Raw genomic sequence first — 20,185 nt, 5'->3', positions numbered from 1 at the left:
CAATCCAGCCATCTTGTTATTTCAGTTAAAAAGATACCATTCGGCTAGGTCTTCTGAGTATACAGTAACAGACAACAAACTTAGAGTGGATCAAATTATTAGCGCGTTTATTGCTTGCAAGTGAAAGTCTACCTCCAGATGTTAAGTCTTTGATAGGTAGCCCCAATTTTACAGTTCAAAACAGATAATTTTTATATGCTTGTACAATCCAGTAATTCATCCCTTAATTGCACTCCTTTCTTATCTGCATGGGTCTTGAATCAGTCACATTTGTCTTTCATGAGCCCATCTGTCCTCAAGGTTTCTCCCCCTACCCCCCCCAACAGGTGAGTCCTGTTTTTCTCTGCTTTCAATCATGCAATATCAAAACACTCCCTGCCATAAAACACATACCCTACTATAATTCATATCCCCTCTTGCAACCCTCCCATCAAAATACATCAACAAACCAACAAAGCACTGTGGGACCACACAGGTTCCATTTTGTCACATTACATTTTATAAAAGTTACAAATTTATAAAGACTTCAGGGTTAGATACATTTCCACAATGACTGTTGCTGAAAATGGCAACATTTGAATAGCATTTAGAGACTGAACACTATCATTTCTGGGACATGTGTATTTCACTATTATCTGCAGATCTATCTCAACTGAGTCAAAGTGATTTGAAAAAAGCCAGACATAAGCTTACATCTACCACTGCCAATATGCTAAGAAAGAAGTGTGCGGCATTAGAATCTCAGAATCAGGTTTACTATCACTGACATGTTGTGAAATTTGTTGGGGGCAGTGTTACAGTGCAATACATAAAAATATTGTAAGCTACAATAAGAAATATCTATACAAAATCAAATTAATTTAGTATGAAAAGAGAGCAAAAGTAGTGAGATAATATTCATGGGCTGGTTCATTATCCCTTCAGAAATATGATTGCGCATGAAAAGAAGCTGTTCCAAAAACGTTCTTGTACCTCTTCTCTGATGGTAGTAATGAGAATAGAACATGTCAAGTTTCAAATTAAATTTGAACTTGTGTTGAACCGGATCCTAGATGATGGGGGTCCTTAATAATGGATGCTGCCTTCTTGAGATATCTATCACCTTTTGACAATGGCGGGGGAGGATAGTATCCATGATGGAGTTGGCTGAGTTTGTAACCCTTTACAGCTTTTTCCCTGATCCTATGCAGTGGCCCCTCCATACCAGGAAGCAATGGAACTAGTTAGAATGCACTCCACAGCACATCCGTAGGAATTTGGAAGTCTTTGGTGACATAGCGAATCTCCTAAGCTTCCTAATGAAATATAGCCACCGTCTTTGCAATTGCCAGACCCAGGATAAATCTTCAGAGATGTTGAAATGCAGGAACTTGAAACTGTTCACTCTTTCCACTCCTGATCTGTCAATGAAGACAGGAATAGGTTTCCTCTACTTCCCTTTCCTGAAGCCCATATTCAGTTCCTTGGTCTTACTGACATTGAGTTAACATTGCTGTGACATCATTCAACCAGCTGATCCATCTCGCATGTGTGCCTTGTCACGAGATTCTGACGACAGTTATGTCATTAGCAAATTTATAGATGGCATTTAAACTATGCCTTGCCACATGGTTATGAGTGTAGAGAATCCAGCAGTGGGCTAAGCATGCATCCTTGAGGTGCACCAGTGTTGTTTGTCAGTGAGGAGGAGATGTTATTTCCAATCAGCACTGACTGTGATCTCCTGATGAGGAAGTCAAGGATCCAGTTGCAAAGGGAGGTGCAGAGGGCCAGGTTTTGAAGCCTGTTGATTGGTACTGAGGCCATGACAGCACTGAATGCTGAGCAGCAATCAATAAACAGCAGCCTTACATAGGAATTGCAGTAGGTTCACATTCTTGCTTAGGCAGGAATTAATTCTAGCCACAATCAACCTCTCAAAGCACTTCACAATAGATAGGAGGCCACATGGACATTAGTCATTGAGGCAGCTCATTCTATTCTTCTTGGGCACTGGTATAATAGATGCCCTATTGAAACAGATGTAAACCTCCAACTGCAGCAATGAGAGATTGAAGATGTCCTTGAATACACCTGCACAAGTTTTCAGTGCCCTACCAGGCACACCATTGGGGCATGATGTCTTACAAGGGTTCACCCTCTTGAAAGATGTTCTGACATCAGCCTCTGAGACAGATCAGAGTTGCCAGATACTGCAGGGATATGCACAAGTGTAATTTTATTCTACTTTTCAGAGCACGCGTAATAGGTATTGAGCTCATCTGGGAGTGAAACATCATCGACATTTATGTTAGGTTTCGCCTAGTAGAAAGTATTAGCCTGCAAACCCTGCCAGAGCTGAAGTGTATTCGATTCAGTCTGTAACTTCAATCAAAATTGCTTTATCACTCTTAAAATAGGCTCTGTAAGTCGTACATGGACTTCTTGTAGCGTTCTGGTCACAGGTTTTGAATGCCATAGATCTAGCCTTCAGCAGACCATGCACTTCCTGACTTATCCATGGCTTCTGGGTTGGGTATGTCCAGTGTGTTCTCCAAAGCACACACTCGTCCACACACAGGTTTTGTTTTTTTTTTTGGGAAGTTTACAACAACTGTGGGACTTTCATTCAGGCTTGAAGATGAATCCCTGAATGTTGTTCAGTGTATCAATTCAAAACATTCCTCTTGACCATACCTTTGTGGTCCTCGGTCTCTACCCGTACGCCAGGATCAGAAAGTGATCAGACTTGCTAAAGTACTGGCGTGTGATGGCACGGTAAGTGTTCTTGCTAACTATATGACTGAACCTTCAAAATAAATTTTCCTAAAATGTGCTTATAAAATTGGCATTATTCCAAATCTTTGGAATAATGCCCATAATTATAACAAAGTACATGAAAATAATTCTTCCCTGAATTTTGTTTATTTGTTTTGACATAATGAAAAGTAAAACCAATGTTGGATGAGTTTTGCTTTTAATGATGTGGACATTATACTAGATTATTTAATTAACTACATTTAAATTCTTCCCTTTATGGAGGGATTCAACTGTATACTTATAAATAATCATTCCAGGCATCTGGATCACTGGATTATTGAAACTAATACATCAAATAATTGAAACATAATGAATTACCTAGAAGAATTTCCAGACTTACATTTGCTAATGACACACGTAATGCTTGCTGAGGAAGGGCATAGAATGTTGCAGGTAAAACTTTTAAATGGCTAATTGAAAGAGAAGCAGATAATCCATAATCTACACAAAGTACTTTCACTGAAATGTTCTGATGCTCATCTGAAAAAAAAAATCAAAGTTAACAATTTGACTCCTTCATGCAATTTTGTGTTCCAACTATTGAATTCAGAGTATTCACTGGAAGGGGAAAGTAGTTTTACTCTGGCAAATCATTGAAACTAACTAACTGCTGTCATTTAGGGCATTTATCTAATTAGACCACTAATATTATGCATTAATGTCTTACAGCTTCTTGAACACAAATGTAAACATAAAACAGTCCGATTTTTCACTTGAGTATTCTGTACTAGAAAAAGCAACTATTTACAAAGGCCTCAACATACATTAACAGTTTATTCTGTGAATGGATACAAACCTTTCAAAAAAGGTACTAAAAATGTTCTGATGTTTCAAGCAACAAAAATGCTCAGAATTATTTATTACTGTATTTAAAACTGTCACAAAGAATTTCACTGAAATTCATGGACTGCTGTCCTCAGAACAAATGAAAAGGGAAATTAAAGTATTGAGTGTTGATTTGACTAATTAGGAGTGTGGAAATTTCATATAAAGAACAGTCAATCTTTGGAATTCTCTACACAATAGGACTGGAAGGCTCAGTCACTGAATGTACCTGTGACAGAGATTGATATATTTTTATATAATTCAAGGAATTAAAGCAAATGGGGTTAGTTGCATTGCGGTTCACAACATATGCTAATAATATTAAAACTGACTGAGGTAAATGATCATCCATAACCTTATTGCATAATTGACTGCCAATGGGCCGTCTATGCCTAGAACTCCTTCGTGAAAAATGGTCCCTGGTCTTAGTATGTTTTGAAAAATACTTCTGGAATTTAAAAATCTATGTGAAAGTATACATTTACATGTTTTGCTTCAAGTCTTATTCACTTCACATTCCGTATCATGTACTTTCTGGGTAGCCCCAAATAGACTGCCATACCATTTGTGATTGTTGCTCCAGATCTCTCAATCCTGATAACACAAGCTCTGTACCACTGTTGGTTATTGGGGAGCCAGGCACATACATAGGAACTTATTAAAGGGACACAGTCCATTGTAGCAGAACTCCTAGAACATTCAAAGCTGTAAAAACAAGGTAACACAAAGTTAATTCTCACTCATCAGATACTTGGGATTATGTGCAACCGGGATAATCTAAATCTACTCAGGTATTGTCATAATTTCATGGAAAAGCAGATGAGAGCATGGAGGGGAACCTTAGTATAAGATCGGCGATAGTGAAGTAAGGGGGAAGGACAAGATAACTATTGGAGGGAAACAAAAGTACAGAACAGATAGATTATGAGAAAGCAGAGGGAATGTGAAGAAAAGTACAACTGATTAGAGAGTTGGGAAGACTTGCGCAGGGAATTATATTTTGCTTGGAAACTCCATCCAAATGTTACCTGCAGCCTTTGATGCCTCTTGTTTTAAACATACCATTCCATCCATCTCTTAACTCAGGGAAGAAAGAACATAAATGGAAGCAGACTGAGAAAAACAAAACCAGAAATAAGGAACTACGGATAGCCAAAGAATGATAGCCTCTGGGTTACCATGTCCATGTTAACCTATTGGTTGTATATTAATTAAACATTGTGAGTACCATTACAAAATTTCAGTATCTGCATAAATGATGTTTATTCTCTAACCATGTCAGATTACAATTTCACAATATTACCAAAAAAAGCACACTAGGAATATTACTAAGAGAGAGTAATTATGATACTTATGTCAGCAGTGTTTTTTGTGCTTTTTTTTAATTGAAGTTCATCAAACAAAACTTGCGAAGAAAGCTAATGGCATGTTGGCCTTCATAACAAAGGGAGTTGAGTATAGGAGCAGAGGTCCTTCTGCAGTTGTACAAGGCCCTGGTGAGATCCCACCTGGAGTATTGTGCAGTTTTGGTCTCCAAATTTGAGGAAGGACATTCTTGATATGGAGGGAGCGCAGCGTAGGTTCACTGGGTTAATTCCAGGGATGGCGGGAATGTCATATGTTGAAAGATTGGAGCAACTGGGCTTGTATACACTGGAATTTAGAAGGATGAGAGGGGATCTGATTGAAACATATAAGATTATTAAGGGATTGGACATACTAGAGGCAGGAAACATGTTCCTGATGTTGGGGGGAGTCCAGAACCAGAGGCCACAGTTTAAGAATAAGGGGTAGACCATTTAGAATGGAGTTGAGGAAAAACATTTTCACACAGAGGGTTGTGGATCTGTGGAATGCTCTGCCTCGGAAGGTAGTGGAGGCCAATTCTCCGGATTCTTTCAAGAAAGAGTTAGATAGAGCTCTTAAAGATAGTGGAGTCAGGGGATATGGGGAGAAGGCAGGAACAGGGTACTGATTATGGATGATCAGCCATGATCACAGTGAATGGTGGTGCTGGCTTGAAGGGCCGAATGGCCTACTCCTATTGTCTATAAAACTTTCCACAAGATGTATTTCAGATACTGTACATATATATCAGTCATATTTGTCAGAAATCTCCACATATTTATCTGAGGTATACACTTAGAGAGAAAGAATCAAAATAAGAAAACTATGTACAAAGTAGGGAGTGATTTTTTTTTAATACAACATATTCATTGACTTGCGAGAATAAAATCAGGCCTATGTGGCGTTATATAGGTTCTTATGTGAATATGGAACAATTAATAACAGTAAGGACAGCATGTGTGAAATGAGGACTCAATTATGACTGCACACACTGGTTCACGTTTGCACTTTCTCAGTATGGCATGGTTTTTGCCCCCTACTTTCTTCACCATTGTCTTATTTATTTATTTATTGAGATAAAGCACAGAGTTGGCCCTTTGAGCCATGCCACCCAGTAAATCCCCAATTTAATCCTAGCCTAATCACGGGACAATTTACAATGACCAATTAGCCTACCAATTGGTATGTCTTTGGACTGTGGGAGGAAACCGGCACACCCGGAGGAAACCCTTGTGGTCATGGGGAGAACTTACAAACTTCTTACAGGTAGCAGAGGGAACTGAATCTAGATTGCCTGTACTGTAAAGCATTGCGCTAACTACTATGCTATCGCGCTGATCCCAGTAGGTATTTAGTTTTACAGACATTTATGAAGAGAAAGTGTGATCAATGGGAATACTCTCTAGGAGCCAGCATGAATCTCAAGGCCTAAATAGCTTCTGTTGTTGCAAGTAAAAGAATATTAATGTTTTGTTTTTCCATCAATGTTTCACCTCAACTCTCCACTGTACAGCACTAGAAAATTCTAACTCTATATTTTAGATGAATGTCAGTCTGAACTGGAGTGCCTTTGTGTGTATTGTATGTAGGGAGGTAAGAATACATACAATATTTCACAAAGAAGAATCCATATTATTGGAGCTGAAAATAAGAAAAAAAACTTGAGCCCTTACTTGGGGAAAAAATTTAAATACTGATGTAACAATGTTAAGGAGTTTTATTTTAAGATAAAATAAAATGTCAGGATGATGATCCTCTACTTGCACTACTGGCAATTATATTTATGATACAGTCATCAGAGAGGTGACTGAAGCAACCTTAGCAAAGTAAAATGCACATAATAATAGGGATGGCTTTGAACAGGCAAGTAATACTGCCATTGCTAGTTTTGATGAGGCTGACTTATTATTGGATTTTTTTTTAACCCTGATTATCCAAAAAACCTTGGATATCAAGCCATATACACAATTATGTACTCATGAAGTACAATAAAACACAACTGTACTCATCAAATAGTAAACGTTTCATAGTAGGAATTACTTATCGTGCTATCTGCATACTGCAGAAATTTTGTCCTCTTGAAATGGACATTTATTTTTGATCACAAGGCAGAAAAGGAAATTGTACTTACTTTAATTCCTTCATCAATTCCCGTAGCTCCTGACCATTGTGCTGTATATAAAAATGATGAGGGTCAATTACATAACTGACCCTAACTTCTATCTCTTGCCATCGCAGATATTGGAACTCATGAATTTTTCTAGCTATTGGTAATTCTCTTTGACTTTCAATACGTGGATATGGAAGCTGACCATCATTTGGAGGTGGCACACTTCTGTAAGGACTTACATATTGCTGAGGAGACAATATCTTGTTTTTTGTGGCTGACATTTGGTCAAATGAATTCAACTGCTGTGAAATATCAGCCTTACTCAAAAGATTCGGAGAGGAAGTGGCATCTAGCATTGAAACCAAAACTTGACCACCACAAATCCTTCTCTCATCAGACTCTGCAAAACCAGTTGTATTTGTGCCTGATGAGGTCAATTCAAAGATGTCCCAAACTTCATTTTTTGACTGAGCCACATATATTTGCTTTCTATTTGATGACTCACATTTGCTAGTGAACCTACGTGTATCTTCTTTCCACACTTCTACCTGACTGAACCTAGTGTCTTCAGAAGTGAAGTTATCATCTACTTTTGTAATTCCAGTGTCACTGTATACATCTGATGATAAAATTTCTACAGACTGATCAGCTTGTAATGGCTGACTTTTGGGAAAAGGGCAGCAATCACTGGCAAGTTTCATTAATAGATCCTCTTGTAATTTGTACGGGTTACATTTTGATGTGATACTAACATCACAAGGACTATTTAACTGGGAAACGTTCCTTCCGGATAGATCATGCTCTGTATTACAGCTGCTGAATCCTTCCCCAGCATACAGGCTCATCATTTTCATGAGACTTGTAGCTCGAATAGATTTAACACCATCAAGGTAATTTTCAGAAACAGATGAAAGATCTCTATTAGATAGAAGTTCATCCTTTGGCATCTGAGACCCATTCCTGACCATTCCTAGTTGAAACTTAACACCTGTAAAGCAGATGAGATATGAAGAACAGACAAATAACTGTACATAAAAAAATCTAATTTTTTAAAAATCAAAGCTTAAGCTATTAATGTAGCAATTTATTATGCCCTTTCATTTTAAGATATAGGAAAATATCTTGTCCTGATAGGGGATTTGTTAGGGGAGCAGACGGGATGTTCTGTGGGCGAGAATGAGATTTCCGGATGGTATGTTGCCTCCTGGGGCCAGGGTCTGGGATATCTCAGATTGAATCCTCAGCATTCTTAAATGGGAGGGTAAACAGCCAGAGGTTGTGTTCCAATGACATGGGTAGGACAAGTGATGAGGTTCTACATAGGGAGTTCAGGGAGTTAAGGGAGTTAGGTGCCAAGTTAAAGGGCAGGACCTACAGGGTCGTGATTTCAGGATTGCTACATGTGCCATGTGCTAGTGAGGCCAAAACTAGGAAGATGATGCAGTTTAACATGTGGCTAAGAGGTTGGTATAGGAGCGAGAGCAGAACATTTTTGGATCATTGAGCTCTCTTCCAGGGAAGGTGGGATCTGTACAGAAGGGATGGTTTGCATCTGAACTAGAGGGGTCTAATATCCCAGCGGGAACGTAGCATGCTGCGGTTTAAACTAGAGTTGCAGGGGGATGGGAACCAGAGTGCCAGAACAGTGAGTGACAAGGTTGTGGAGGTAGATGTTGGTAAGACCTCAGACAAAGACTGGAATCAAAAGGTTAAGCATGATGTGAATAGTGTCCTGAGCTGCATATATTTCAATGCAAGCAGTATCGTAGGAAAGGTGGATGAGTTCAGGGCATGGATCAACACCTGGAAATACGATGTTGTAGCCATTAGTGAGATTTTGTTGCAGGAGGGATAGATTGGCAGCTCTATTCCGGGGTTCTATTGTTTTAGATGGGACAGAGTGGGAGGGATTAAAGGAGGAAGGGTTGCGTTACTAGTCAGGGAAAATATCATGGCAGTGCTCTGTCAGGACTAGGAGAACCCTACTAGTGAAGTGTTACGGGTAGAACTGAGATACCAGAAAGGTATGACCACATTAATGGAGTTATATTACAGACCATTCAACAGTCCTAGGGAATTAGAGGAATAAATTTGTAAAGAGTTCGCAGACTGTTCCAAGAAACACAAGGTTGCTATAGTAACACACACAAAATGCTGGAGGAACTCAGCAGGCCAGGCAGCATCTATGGAAAAAAAGTACAGTTGACATTTTGGGCTGAAACCCTTCGGCAGGACCGAAGAAAAAAAACTGAGTAGATTTGAAAGGTGGGGAAGGGGAGAGAGAAAAGCCAGGTGACAGGTGAAACTTGGAGGGGGAGGGATGAAGCAAAGAGCAAGGAAGTTCATTGGTGAAAGAGACAGAAGGCCAGGGAAGAAAGGGGGGGGAGGAGCCCCAGAGGGAAGTGATGGGTGATCAAGGAGATAATATGAGAGGGGGACAAGGGCATGGGAAATGGTGAGGGGGGGGGAGGTGGTGGAGGCATTACTGGAAGCTGAGAAATCTATGTTCATGCCATTGGGTTGGAGGCTACCCAAGTGGAATACAAGGTGTTGTTCTTCCAACCTGAGTATGGCCTCATCACGATAGATGGCCATATCAGAATGGGATTGGGAAGTGGAATTAAAATAGGTGGCCACTGGGAGATCCCGCTTGTGACATATCGAAATGGGAATGGTTTTGGCCCGAAATGTTGACTGTACTTTTTTCCCCCCCATAGATGCTACCTGGCCTGCTGAGTTCCTCCGGCATTTTGTGTGTGTTGCTCGGATTTCCAGCATCTGCAGATTTTCTCTTGCTTGAAGTTGCTATAGTAGGTGATATAACTTTCCACATATTGACTAGGAATCCCATAATGTAAAAGGACTAGATGGGATATAGTTGCTCAAATGTGTTCAGGAAAGTTTCCTTCAATAGTACGTAGAAGTCCCAATGAGACAGTGTGTGATACTGGATGTGCTTTTAGGGAAAAAGACAGGGCCAGTGACAGAAGCTTGTGTAGGGAAACACTTTGCATCCAGTGACCACAATGCCACTACTTTCAAAGTAAATATGCAAAAAGGTATGTCTGCTCCGCTGGTAGAGATTCTAAATCAAAGAAAGGCCAATTTTCAATCAGAAATGATCTGGCAAGTGTGGATTTGGACAGGCTGCTTTCTGGCAAAGGTGTACTTGAAAATGAGAAGCCTTCAAAAATGAAATTTTTGAGTACCAACCTGGTATGTGCCTTTCAGAATAAAAGGTAAAGATAACAAGTGCAGAGACCCTTGGCTTTCAGGGGATATCGAGGCCAGAGTTAAGGGAAAAAAATGAGGTGCACAGCAGGTGTAGATAAGTAGCAGCAAATGAGGTGCTTATGAAGTACAAGAAATGCAAGAGAATACAAGAGAAAGAAATCAGGAAAGTTAGAAGAAAATGTGAAGTTGCTCTAGCAGACAAGGTAAAGGAGAATCCCAAGGGATTCTACAGATATGTTAATGATTGCAAGGGACACAATTGGTCCTCTGGAAGACCAGAAAGGTAATACACTTGTGGAACCAAAGTAGATGGAAGAGACCTTAAATGAATTCTTTGCATCTGTATTTACTCAGGAGATGGATACAGAGGACATGGAAGTAAGGCAATGTGGCATCAACTTCATGGACCTTGTGCAGAGTATAGAGGAGGTGGTGTTTGCTACCTTGAGACAAATCAGGGTGGATAAATCCCCTGGGCCTGACAAGGTGTTCCCTTGGACCCTACGGGAGGCAAGTGCAGAAATTGCTGGGGTCCGAGCAAAAATATTTAAAACATCCTTAGCAACAGGAGAGGTACCAAAGGATTGGAGGATAGCCAATGTCACCCTGCTGTTTAAAAAAGGCTCTAAACAGAAACCAGGAAATTATAGGCTGGTGAGTCTGCCATCAGTTGTGGGAAAGTTATTGGAAGGTATTCTAAGAGACCGGATATTTGGATAGACATGGACTGATTAAGGATAGTCAGCATGGCTTCATGTGTGATAGGTCAAGTCTAACCAATCTTATTGATTTTTTCGAGGAAGATACCAGGAAAGTGGATGAAGGCAAGGCAGTGGATATTGTTTACATGGCACTTGGGAAGGTCTCTGACAAGGTCCTGCATGGGAGGCTGGGCAAGAAGGTTCAGTTACTCAGCATTCAGGATGAGGTAATAAATTGGATTAGACATTGGCTTTGTAGGAGAAGCTAGAGTATGGTAGTGGAGGGTTGCCTTTCTGACTGCAGGCCTGTGGCTAGTGGTGTGCCACTGGGATCAGTGGTGGGTCCTTTGTTTTTCATCATCTATATCAATGATCTAGATGATCATGTGGTTAACTAGATCAGCAAATTTGCGGATGACACCAAGATTGGGGGTGTAGTGGACAGTGAGAAAGGCTATCATGGCTTGCAGGGGGATCTTCATCAGCCGGAAAATGGGTGAAAAATTGCAGATGGAATTTAACGCACCTAAGTGCAAGGTTTTGCACTTCGGTAGGACTTCTTCAAAAATAAGATGGGACCCATTATGTTCATCTTGATAAACATGAAAGACAAATTTTCCCCTAACTTTTTAAATCTTTCTGAATTTGGAAGTATAATTTGTAACAATGTGCAAAATAAATGACACCATTCTTTACCAATTTGAAGCCAGAAAATTGCATCATTTGCATCAACAAGCAAAAAGACCAAAGATGGCCAAAAGAAAGACAACCACACAAAATTAGAGTAACATGTCTTAACCATGAGATTTCCTACTAATGACTTACCTGCTTTGATTTTTTGCAGCATTTTGTACAATTCCTTGCTTGACCTGTGCAGTTGAATTAGTTGATCATGGAGAGATTCATAATTTTCACAAAAATCTTCATCAATTATGGGAATATCCTGAATATTCACTCTGCCCTACATAAAAATGTTTTCCCCCAAGATCAGTTTTAATTATGACCAACTTGCAATTATACAGCACATTTGATAGAATAAAACATCCAAAAATAGTAGACTAATATTGACTCCAAAACACATCAATATATTAGAACTACAACTCAAAAGTTAAAGCATTGCTGAATTCCAAAGATAACAATAAAAGTCTCAACTTAAAAACAGATACCAAAAGTACAAACAATATTCAAAATCTTAAAATCATATTTTAATATGAAACAATATGGGGAATGTACAGAATTTTGATTTAAGAAACAAATAAAAGCTCGAGTTAAACATGTTTGATTCTTTGATAATCTATAGGTACTCAAAACATACAAACCTACTACAACGTACCCATTCCAACAGCTGTACCACACCAGTGGCAACGGCCTTTTGATAATTGTCAATTATTATCATTTGGTAGTAGATAGATCGCTTAATTTTTTCTAGTTTGGCTGCATGCTCCATTGGTACAATTTCCTGTAAGAAAAATATTTTTTAAAAACTTGACATTTCAAGGAACTTAAAATACATATTTACATAAAATAAACTACATTTGACAATTATTATTAGTGATGAAACATAATGAACTACAAATACTACGAAGTCCAGAGTTACTTGAACACCAAAGAATGGAATGAAACTTCAGAACAAGACTTCATAACTGCTATATCAAATACACTGCATCACAGTCAATCAAAATACTCTATAAAATTCTGCATTTTCTCCTCTTTTTCTTTTAAAATAGTGCAGAGGCTGAGGAACAAATTACAAATTCTCAGTTTTCCCCTTTTTCTTTGGAAGTTGGGTAGATTTCTGCGAAGGCAAATACTGATGGTTCTCCCAGATCCATTCCCTACGTTACAGAAATTTGAGTCTAGATGAAGAGTCTTATTCAAAATGTTGACCATTTCCCTCCACAGATGTTGCCTGACCCGCTGAATTCCTCTAGCATTTTTTGTTACTCCATTTCCCAGTCAGTTTTTCTTATGCCAAAATGATTTAGACCAACATAACCGATATTTTGAAAATGAAGATATATACATCTTCCTCCTCATAGATATGCATTGAATAATAAAGGGAAGTAATGCAATCGAAGTGATATATGGATTTTCTAACCTAGAACGGGAAAACATCACTTCATTTGAACTTCCCTCACACACATCTCTTCAAAATAGACAGTGGATTCCTGTTAATTGGGTGGTTGCTTATTTGAGACGCTTAAAAAAACAAAAACTGAGAAAATAGCAGGGATTTTCTCAATCCAAATATGCAGACCTGCCTCTCGTTTTTTTTTGCACTACCTTACTTTTCCATTTATGATTTATAATTTAAATTTTTAATATTTACTATCAATTTGTACTCCAGGGAGTGCAAAGCGCAGAATCAAATATCGTTGTGATGATTGTACGCTCTAGTATCAATTGTTTGGCAACAAGAAAATATATGGGATTTCCTTTATTTATTTGGGACACTATGCAGCTCAATTGGGACAGGAGACTGTTGCCAAATTAGCACAAGTCATGGGTGAAGTCACAAGTCAAGCACTAGCACAAGTGTGGCCATTAAATACTACACCATGTTTGGAGCAAAGAGTTTTTAAATAGTGTCAGCTGTGTGATTTTAATCACTGATAGTTGGTGAGAAGTAATTAGTTAGACAATTCAGAACTGTTTTGCTCACTATGGTTTGAAGTATTCAGGCTTGGAGATGCCAGAAATTGCTGGGGGTAAAAATGAAACAATTGCACTACTTCATCAAATTAGAAACTGTTAAGAATTTGAAGGTTATCAACAATAATCTTGATTGTTATAATGAAAGGTTGGAGGATGCAATAATCAAAACCATTGCCTGAAGGCAGTCCATTTACTTGTACTAGATGTCTGCATATTTTGTTCTTTTATAGTCATTCAAAACACCATTAGTATACTCTGGGTGAATTCTTCTGGCAATAACTATTAGGAACTACAGTTTTATAGTACTGTAGTAGTATTAGCAGTATAGTACTGTAGTATTAGCAGTGTTCTAATTTATATATTTTATTTAAATACATGTTACCCAGTTTGTTTTTTCTATGAAACTTCAGCTAATTGGAGCAGCCAGTTTATTTGGGCCAAAATGTACTGATCCCTATATATCCTAATTAACCAGAATCCACTATATATGATGTTACGTAACCGGCAACAATGAGTATTAATCGAGACAGGTTTTATAAAAACAACCGAACATTTATTAAACACATATAAGCGATTGGGGGGGGGGGGGGGAGGAGAAGGAAAACTTTGACCGGAGGTTAAACAGGTACGCAGCCGTTCATCAACTCCACTCGGCTCTGGCTCTTAAGGAGTTAAATACGGAAACAGTTCTTAAAGCGATAACTTCGAAAGTCCAACAGTTTTACGCATTCAATTAGGAGAGACTTCTCTGGAGAACGATTTCTTCACCGATGCACCTTTACTGCCAGTTCGGTCCACAGGATTCCCGATGCCGAAAATAAACAGTTTAAATCAACTGACCGTAAATTCCTTTTAGAGAGAGAGAGAGCCTTTGCATGAACTTATTGCTCTATTGCAAGAGTTATCTCAACGCAGCTTCTCTTCAACGAAGACTCAATAAGGTCGATCCTTTATTAAAGTGCCAACCGATGCCGACTTCTCTCAATCCTTCACTTCGACAAATTCTTCACTCTCTCTTCAAAACTGTCGGAATTGAGTAAATTGGCAATTCCAGCCACAAATTCCCAGTCCAAGTAATATGGAATCTTTCAACAGAACGTACAACCGTTTTAAGAATGAAACTGCGTCACAAAAACAAACACGCAACAGAAACGGAGATGCAACACGTTCCACCTGGAAATCTACAAACTCAAAACTCCCACTGCGTCACCTGAGTCGACCCTTATATAGTCACGGGGGGGGGCCGCGCGCACATGTCATCACGTGACCTCACAACGGCGGGAAAATCACATCAGGTGCCCTCCAAAAGCCCATTGCAGCATTCTCACAAAAAACCCAGATCTCCTTGAGCATGTAACATGTAGTGTAACGTACTACTGTCACAAAAACAACACATTTCACAACATATGCCCGTGATATTAAACCTGATTTTCATTCGAAGGCCCGCTCCCTCGGCACCACCTGCCCAGCGCCATGCGAGCCTCGCCCCTCCGCGAGCGCGAAATGCCAGCGTGTTGCCCTAGGCCCCGCCCCCGGCTCCTCACGCCCAATGCGCGCCGCACCCTCGCCGATGACTGATAGGTAGAGCCGGGCTTTCGTCTCGGGCTGAGCGCGGGAGTTGGGTGGCCTTCCCTAATGCGTGAGATTCTTCAAAAGCTGCAAATTCCCAGCAAAATGCTGGAGGGACTCACCAGATCAGGCAACGTCTATGGAGGAGAATAAACAGTCGACGTTTCCAGCGGAGACCCTTCATTAAAAATTGAAAAGGGGGTTATAAACCTGAATAAGAAGCTGGGGGGGGGGCGGTGGAATGGACTGAAATAAGAAGTTGAGAGGTGTTTCCTTGTCCATTCGTCCCCCCATCCCTCCCCACTGATCTCCCTCCTGGCACTTATCCTGAATTGCAAGAAGGGGATGGGTCCTCCCTCACCACCATTCAGGGCCCCAGACAGTCCTTCAAGGTGAGGCAACACTTCACCTGTGAGTCAGCTGGGGTGATATACTGCGTCCCGGTGCTCCCGATGCGGCCTTTTATATATTGGCGAGACCCGACGCAGACTGGGAGATCGTTTCGCTGAACACCTATGCTCTGTCCGCCAGAGAAAGCAGGATCTCCCAGTGGCCACACATTTTAATTCCACGTCCCATTCCCATTCTGACATGTCTTTCCACGGCCTCCTTTACTGTAAAGATGAAGCCACACTCAGGTTGGAGGAACAACACCGTCTGGGTAGACTGATGGCATGAACATTGACTTCTCAAACTTCCGCTAATGCCCCACCTCCCCCTTGTACCCCATCCGTTATTTATTTATATACACACATTCTTTTTTTCTCTCTCCTTTTTCTCCCTCTGTTCCTCTGAATATACCCCTTGCCCATCCTCTGGGGTTTCCCCCCTCCCCCTTTTCTTTCTTCCCGGACCTCCTGTTCCATGATCCTCCCATATCCCTTTTACCAATCAACTGTCCAGCTCTTGGCTCCATCCCTCCCCTCCTGTCTTCTCCTATCACTTCGGATCACCCCTCCCCCTCCCACTTCTAAATCTCTTACTAGCTCTTCTTTCAGTTAGTCCTGACGAAGGGTCTCGGCCCAAATTGTCGACTGTACCTCTTCCTAGAGATGCTGCCTGGCCTACTGCGTTCACCGGCAACTTTTACGTGTGTTGCTTATTACGCCTATCCCTCTTACTTATACAACAATGTATTTGGCGTCAATCATCACATCAAAACAAGAAATTTCATAACTCTTTAACACAAAAACCAATTCCAAGTATCATTTATTTACATTACTCCCATTCGTTTTAAATCATGTTTTATATTTGTTCATTCAAAAAATATTTTTTAAAACTTGTTTAGTGTGGTGCATGTTTTTAAATTCTCACTACTACTGTTCCACAGAGTCACCCCTCTGACCGAAATACAATGATTTTTTACATTTGTTCTTATCCTTTGTTTTTGAAATATATATGTTCCTCTCAAATCATGTTGACTTTCTCTCATTTTTAAACAACCTTTGGATGCTTTGTGGTAGCTGTCCATTTTTTTACTTTATACATAATTTGTATTATTTTAAAATCTATGAAATCTCTGAATTTTAAAGTGTTTAGTTGAATAGATAGTGGATTGGTTGGCTCATAATGACTTGTCTTATTTACAATTTTTATGGCTTTCTTTTGGAGTAGAAAAATTGAGTTTGTACTTGTTTTGTATGTATTTCCCTATACCTCTACACAGTAAGTCATGTATGGGACTATAAGTGAACAGTATAATGTATACAAAGATTCCTGATTTAAGAATATAGTTAAGAATATATGATTTAAGGTACAGTATTGCAATAGGTTTTGACATTTTTGGTTTGACATAATTTATATGTGGTTTCCAGCTTAATTTATTATCTATTACCACTCCTAAAAATTTTGTTTCAGATACTGTACCTTATCAATTTCAACATCACTTATTCTGAGTTTACTATGTGAGTTTGGTACACGGTTTCCAAATACAGAGTATTATGAATTTAATTTTACTTAGATTCAGTGATAATTTGTTAGTATCAAACCACTTCTTTATAATTTTTAGTTCTTTCTCCACTGTATCTAAAAGTTGTTTCAGATGTTCCCCACTACAAAATATAGTTGTATCATCAGCAAATAATATACATTTTAATGTCTGAGAGACGTAATAATATACATTTTAATGTCTGTTTATATACAAAATGAACAGCAATGGACCAAGCACGAACCTTGTGGAACCCCACAAGTTACCCTCAGAAGTTTTGAATTCGAATTTTTTATATGTACATACTGATACCTGTCTTCCAAATAACTACTTAACCAGTCATGTGCCACCCCTCTAAGACCATATTTTTCTAATTTTGTTAATAATAATTTATGGTCAATGGTGTCAAATGCTTTTTTTTAGATCAAGGAATATTCCCACTGTGCATTCATTTCTTTCTACAGTGTTTGATATTTCTTCGACAAAATCTATTAATGCTATTGTAGTGGTTCTGTTTTTTCTGAAACCGTATTGTGTTCACAGAGTATTTTATGTTTTGTTATGAAATCATTTAACCTTCTTACAAATATTTTTTCCAATATTTTGGAAAACTGTGAGAGCAAAGAAATCGGTCTATAATTTGAAAATACATGTTTATCTCCAGCTTTGTATATTGGAATGACCTTGGCTATTTTCATTTTATTGGGAAATTTTCCAGCAATCAAAGACTAATTACAAATATGAGCCAGTGGTTTCACAACACAATCAATGATGTTTTTAATTAAATACATATCATACCCATTCCAATCTGTTGATTTCTTGCTCGTTGATTTATTTACTATATCAATTATGATATGTGATAAAGCGATGGAGAAGGGGGAATCTGATAGGAGAATCATTAAGGAGGGAGGTGGGCTCTTGATGTTGACTTCGAGATTTTCGACTGGGGTGAAGTCGGGTTGATGCAAGAGTCTCATAGTTGGAAGGGGCAAGAGGGCTGGTGGTTTACACCAATTGTATTGTGGCTGAGGGGAAACTGTGGTGGGAATTGAATTGAATTGACTTTATTACTTACATCCTTCATATATATGTGGAGTAAAAATCTTTACATTACGTCTCTGTCTAAATGTGCAATGTGCAATTTATAGTAATTTATAATAAATAGTATGTACAACAGGATAGTCAATATAAGATAGAAATACAGTTGTGTTAGCATGAGTTAATCAGTCTGATGGCCTGGTGGAAGAAACTGTCCCAGTGCCTGTTGGTCCTGGCTTTTATGGTGCGGTTTAGATAGGGAGTTAAGCGATAGTATGGTGTGGATTCTGGCAAGAAATAAAAAGGAGACGGGGGAAGACGGGTTTGGATGAGGAGGATTGCCCGGTGAAAGGCATTAGGACTGGGTCAGAAGATGCTATCGACTTCATGATAATGAGTCATGTACACATTCTGGGAGAAGAACTTGTGGTGGTGGAGGAGTACAAATACTTCGGTGTTCACCTTGACAACGCACTAACACCAAGGCTGCTTACAAGAAGGGGATAAGCAGACTATTTTCTAAGGAAGCTGAGCTCCTTCTTTGTGTGCAGCAGGGTGTTGGAGATCTTTTACCAGTCTGTTGTAGCTAGTGCAGTCTTCTTTGCGGCTTTGTGTTGGGGGAGAGGCTTCGGTGCTGGTGATGCAAAAAGACTAAATAAACTCATCAAAAAGGCTGGATCTGCCCTTGGCTATGACCCGGACTCTTCTGAGTTAGTAATGGAGAGGAGGTTACTAACAAACTGTTATTGATCATGGACAATCAGGCACATCCTCTCCATGACATACTGAATAATAAAAGCGGAGCACCCTTTCGAATAGGTCACAAGGATCGTTACAGAAAATCTTTCCTACCAAATGCGATAAGCATTTACAACAGTTCATCTCGGTGCTACAGGAGAACACACATCATAGTACGGTAGACTCTGCTTATTATTTCGTGCATTATGATTGCCAGTGTTGCACATTGGTCAATATTATTATTCTGTACTTTATTATGAGTTAATATTATTATTATATTTATTATTGTTGTAAATATGCATTTAAATGATGCTACTGTAATGAAATAATTTCCCATTTGGGATTAATAAAGTACTTTATTATTATTATTATATCTAATTGTGATAAAAATGTTCACATGGTTAGATTGACGAAGGCTATTCGGAAAGATATTAGTAAAGTAAAATCAGCAATATGTCTAAAGCAAAGGTAGAGTGTTGATTACAGGTGCTGATTTAAAACAACAGGAGAAGATATGAAAATGAACTCTCTGGGTGAGAGTAAAATTGTTAGTACATTGATAGGGGGAAATCGAAGGTTCGGGTGTTATTTCAGGGGTACCTCTATGGAGGATATTAGGGACAACCTGAGAGGGGGCAAGGATATTTTGGCTGAGAGATTACAGACTTAGAGAAAAGGGGAAAATGTGATAGTTTGTCTGTTTTGTTGTGTTTCTCTGATGAATTGCTACCGTCAAAAGTCTATTTCGGCTGTATTGGTCATTTTGTCAGAATGTTGTCTACCGTTGTGTTTTAAATGCCAACTAGTAGGACAGCTGCTTCTTGCAGGGGGGATTTGCGATGTACAAAGTGTGGAGGTGAACATGAAAATGGGAATTGTGAAGTTGGTACCGAGGTAAGATGCTCCACTTGTGGCAGTGCTCATAGTGCAGTTTATTTAGGTTGCCCTATTTTACAAAAGGCTCGGGGAATTCAGAAGGTGAAGATAGCGAATACCATTTCTTATCCGAAAGCTGCGAGAAAGTTTGATTCTTCCACATCTGTTGGGTGTCGGGTTAAAACGGACACTAACTGGAATTTGAATGGAGAAAGATCGTGGAGTGAAGTTGTACAGGCAGGGAGTGTGGGAGGTGAGGCATCTTGTGAAACATTGATTCCTAAAAAAATAAACGTCTTGCGTTCTTGTGCTGTGGTTAACGGAACAGTACAGGTGGGAAAGAAATCGGATCGACTCAGAATAGTG

At 39.3% G+C, this 20,185-nt stretch overlaps 1 protein-coding gene across 1 annotated transcript in view; it reads right to left on the bottom strand.

Annotated features, from left to right (window-relative positions):
- LOC134352569 (uncharacterized) overlaps positions 1-20,185 on the bottom strand; it is a 35,066-nt gene that overhangs the window by 7,342 nt on the left and 7,539 nt on the right. Inside the window, exons 3-8 of the mRNA XM_063059821.1 lie at positions 15,096-15,303; positions 12,350-12,475; positions 11,842-11,977; positions 7,103-8,069; positions 4,187-4,329; positions 3,140-3,279 (exon numbers count right to left, since the gene is read on the bottom strand). Of these exons, the coding sequence (XP_062915891.1) occupies positions 3,140-3,279; positions 4,187-4,329; positions 7,103-8,069; positions 11,842-11,977; positions 12,350-12,475; positions 15,096-15,303 (1,720 nt within the window). The remainder of the gene's footprint in view (positions 1-3,139; positions 3,280-4,186; positions 4,330-7,102; positions 8,070-11,841; positions 11,978-12,349; positions 12,476-15,095; positions 15,304-20,185) is intronic.

Source organism: Mobula hypostoma, chromosome 10, assembly GCF_963921235.1.
Source record: "Mobula hypostoma chromosome 10, sMobHyp1.1, whole genome shotgun sequence".
Taxonomy (NCBI): domain Eukaryota; kingdom Metazoa; phylum Chordata; class Chondrichthyes; order Myliobatiformes; family Myliobatidae; genus Mobula; species Mobula hypostoma.
This window is presented reverse-complemented; position numbering and strand designations above follow the sequence as displayed.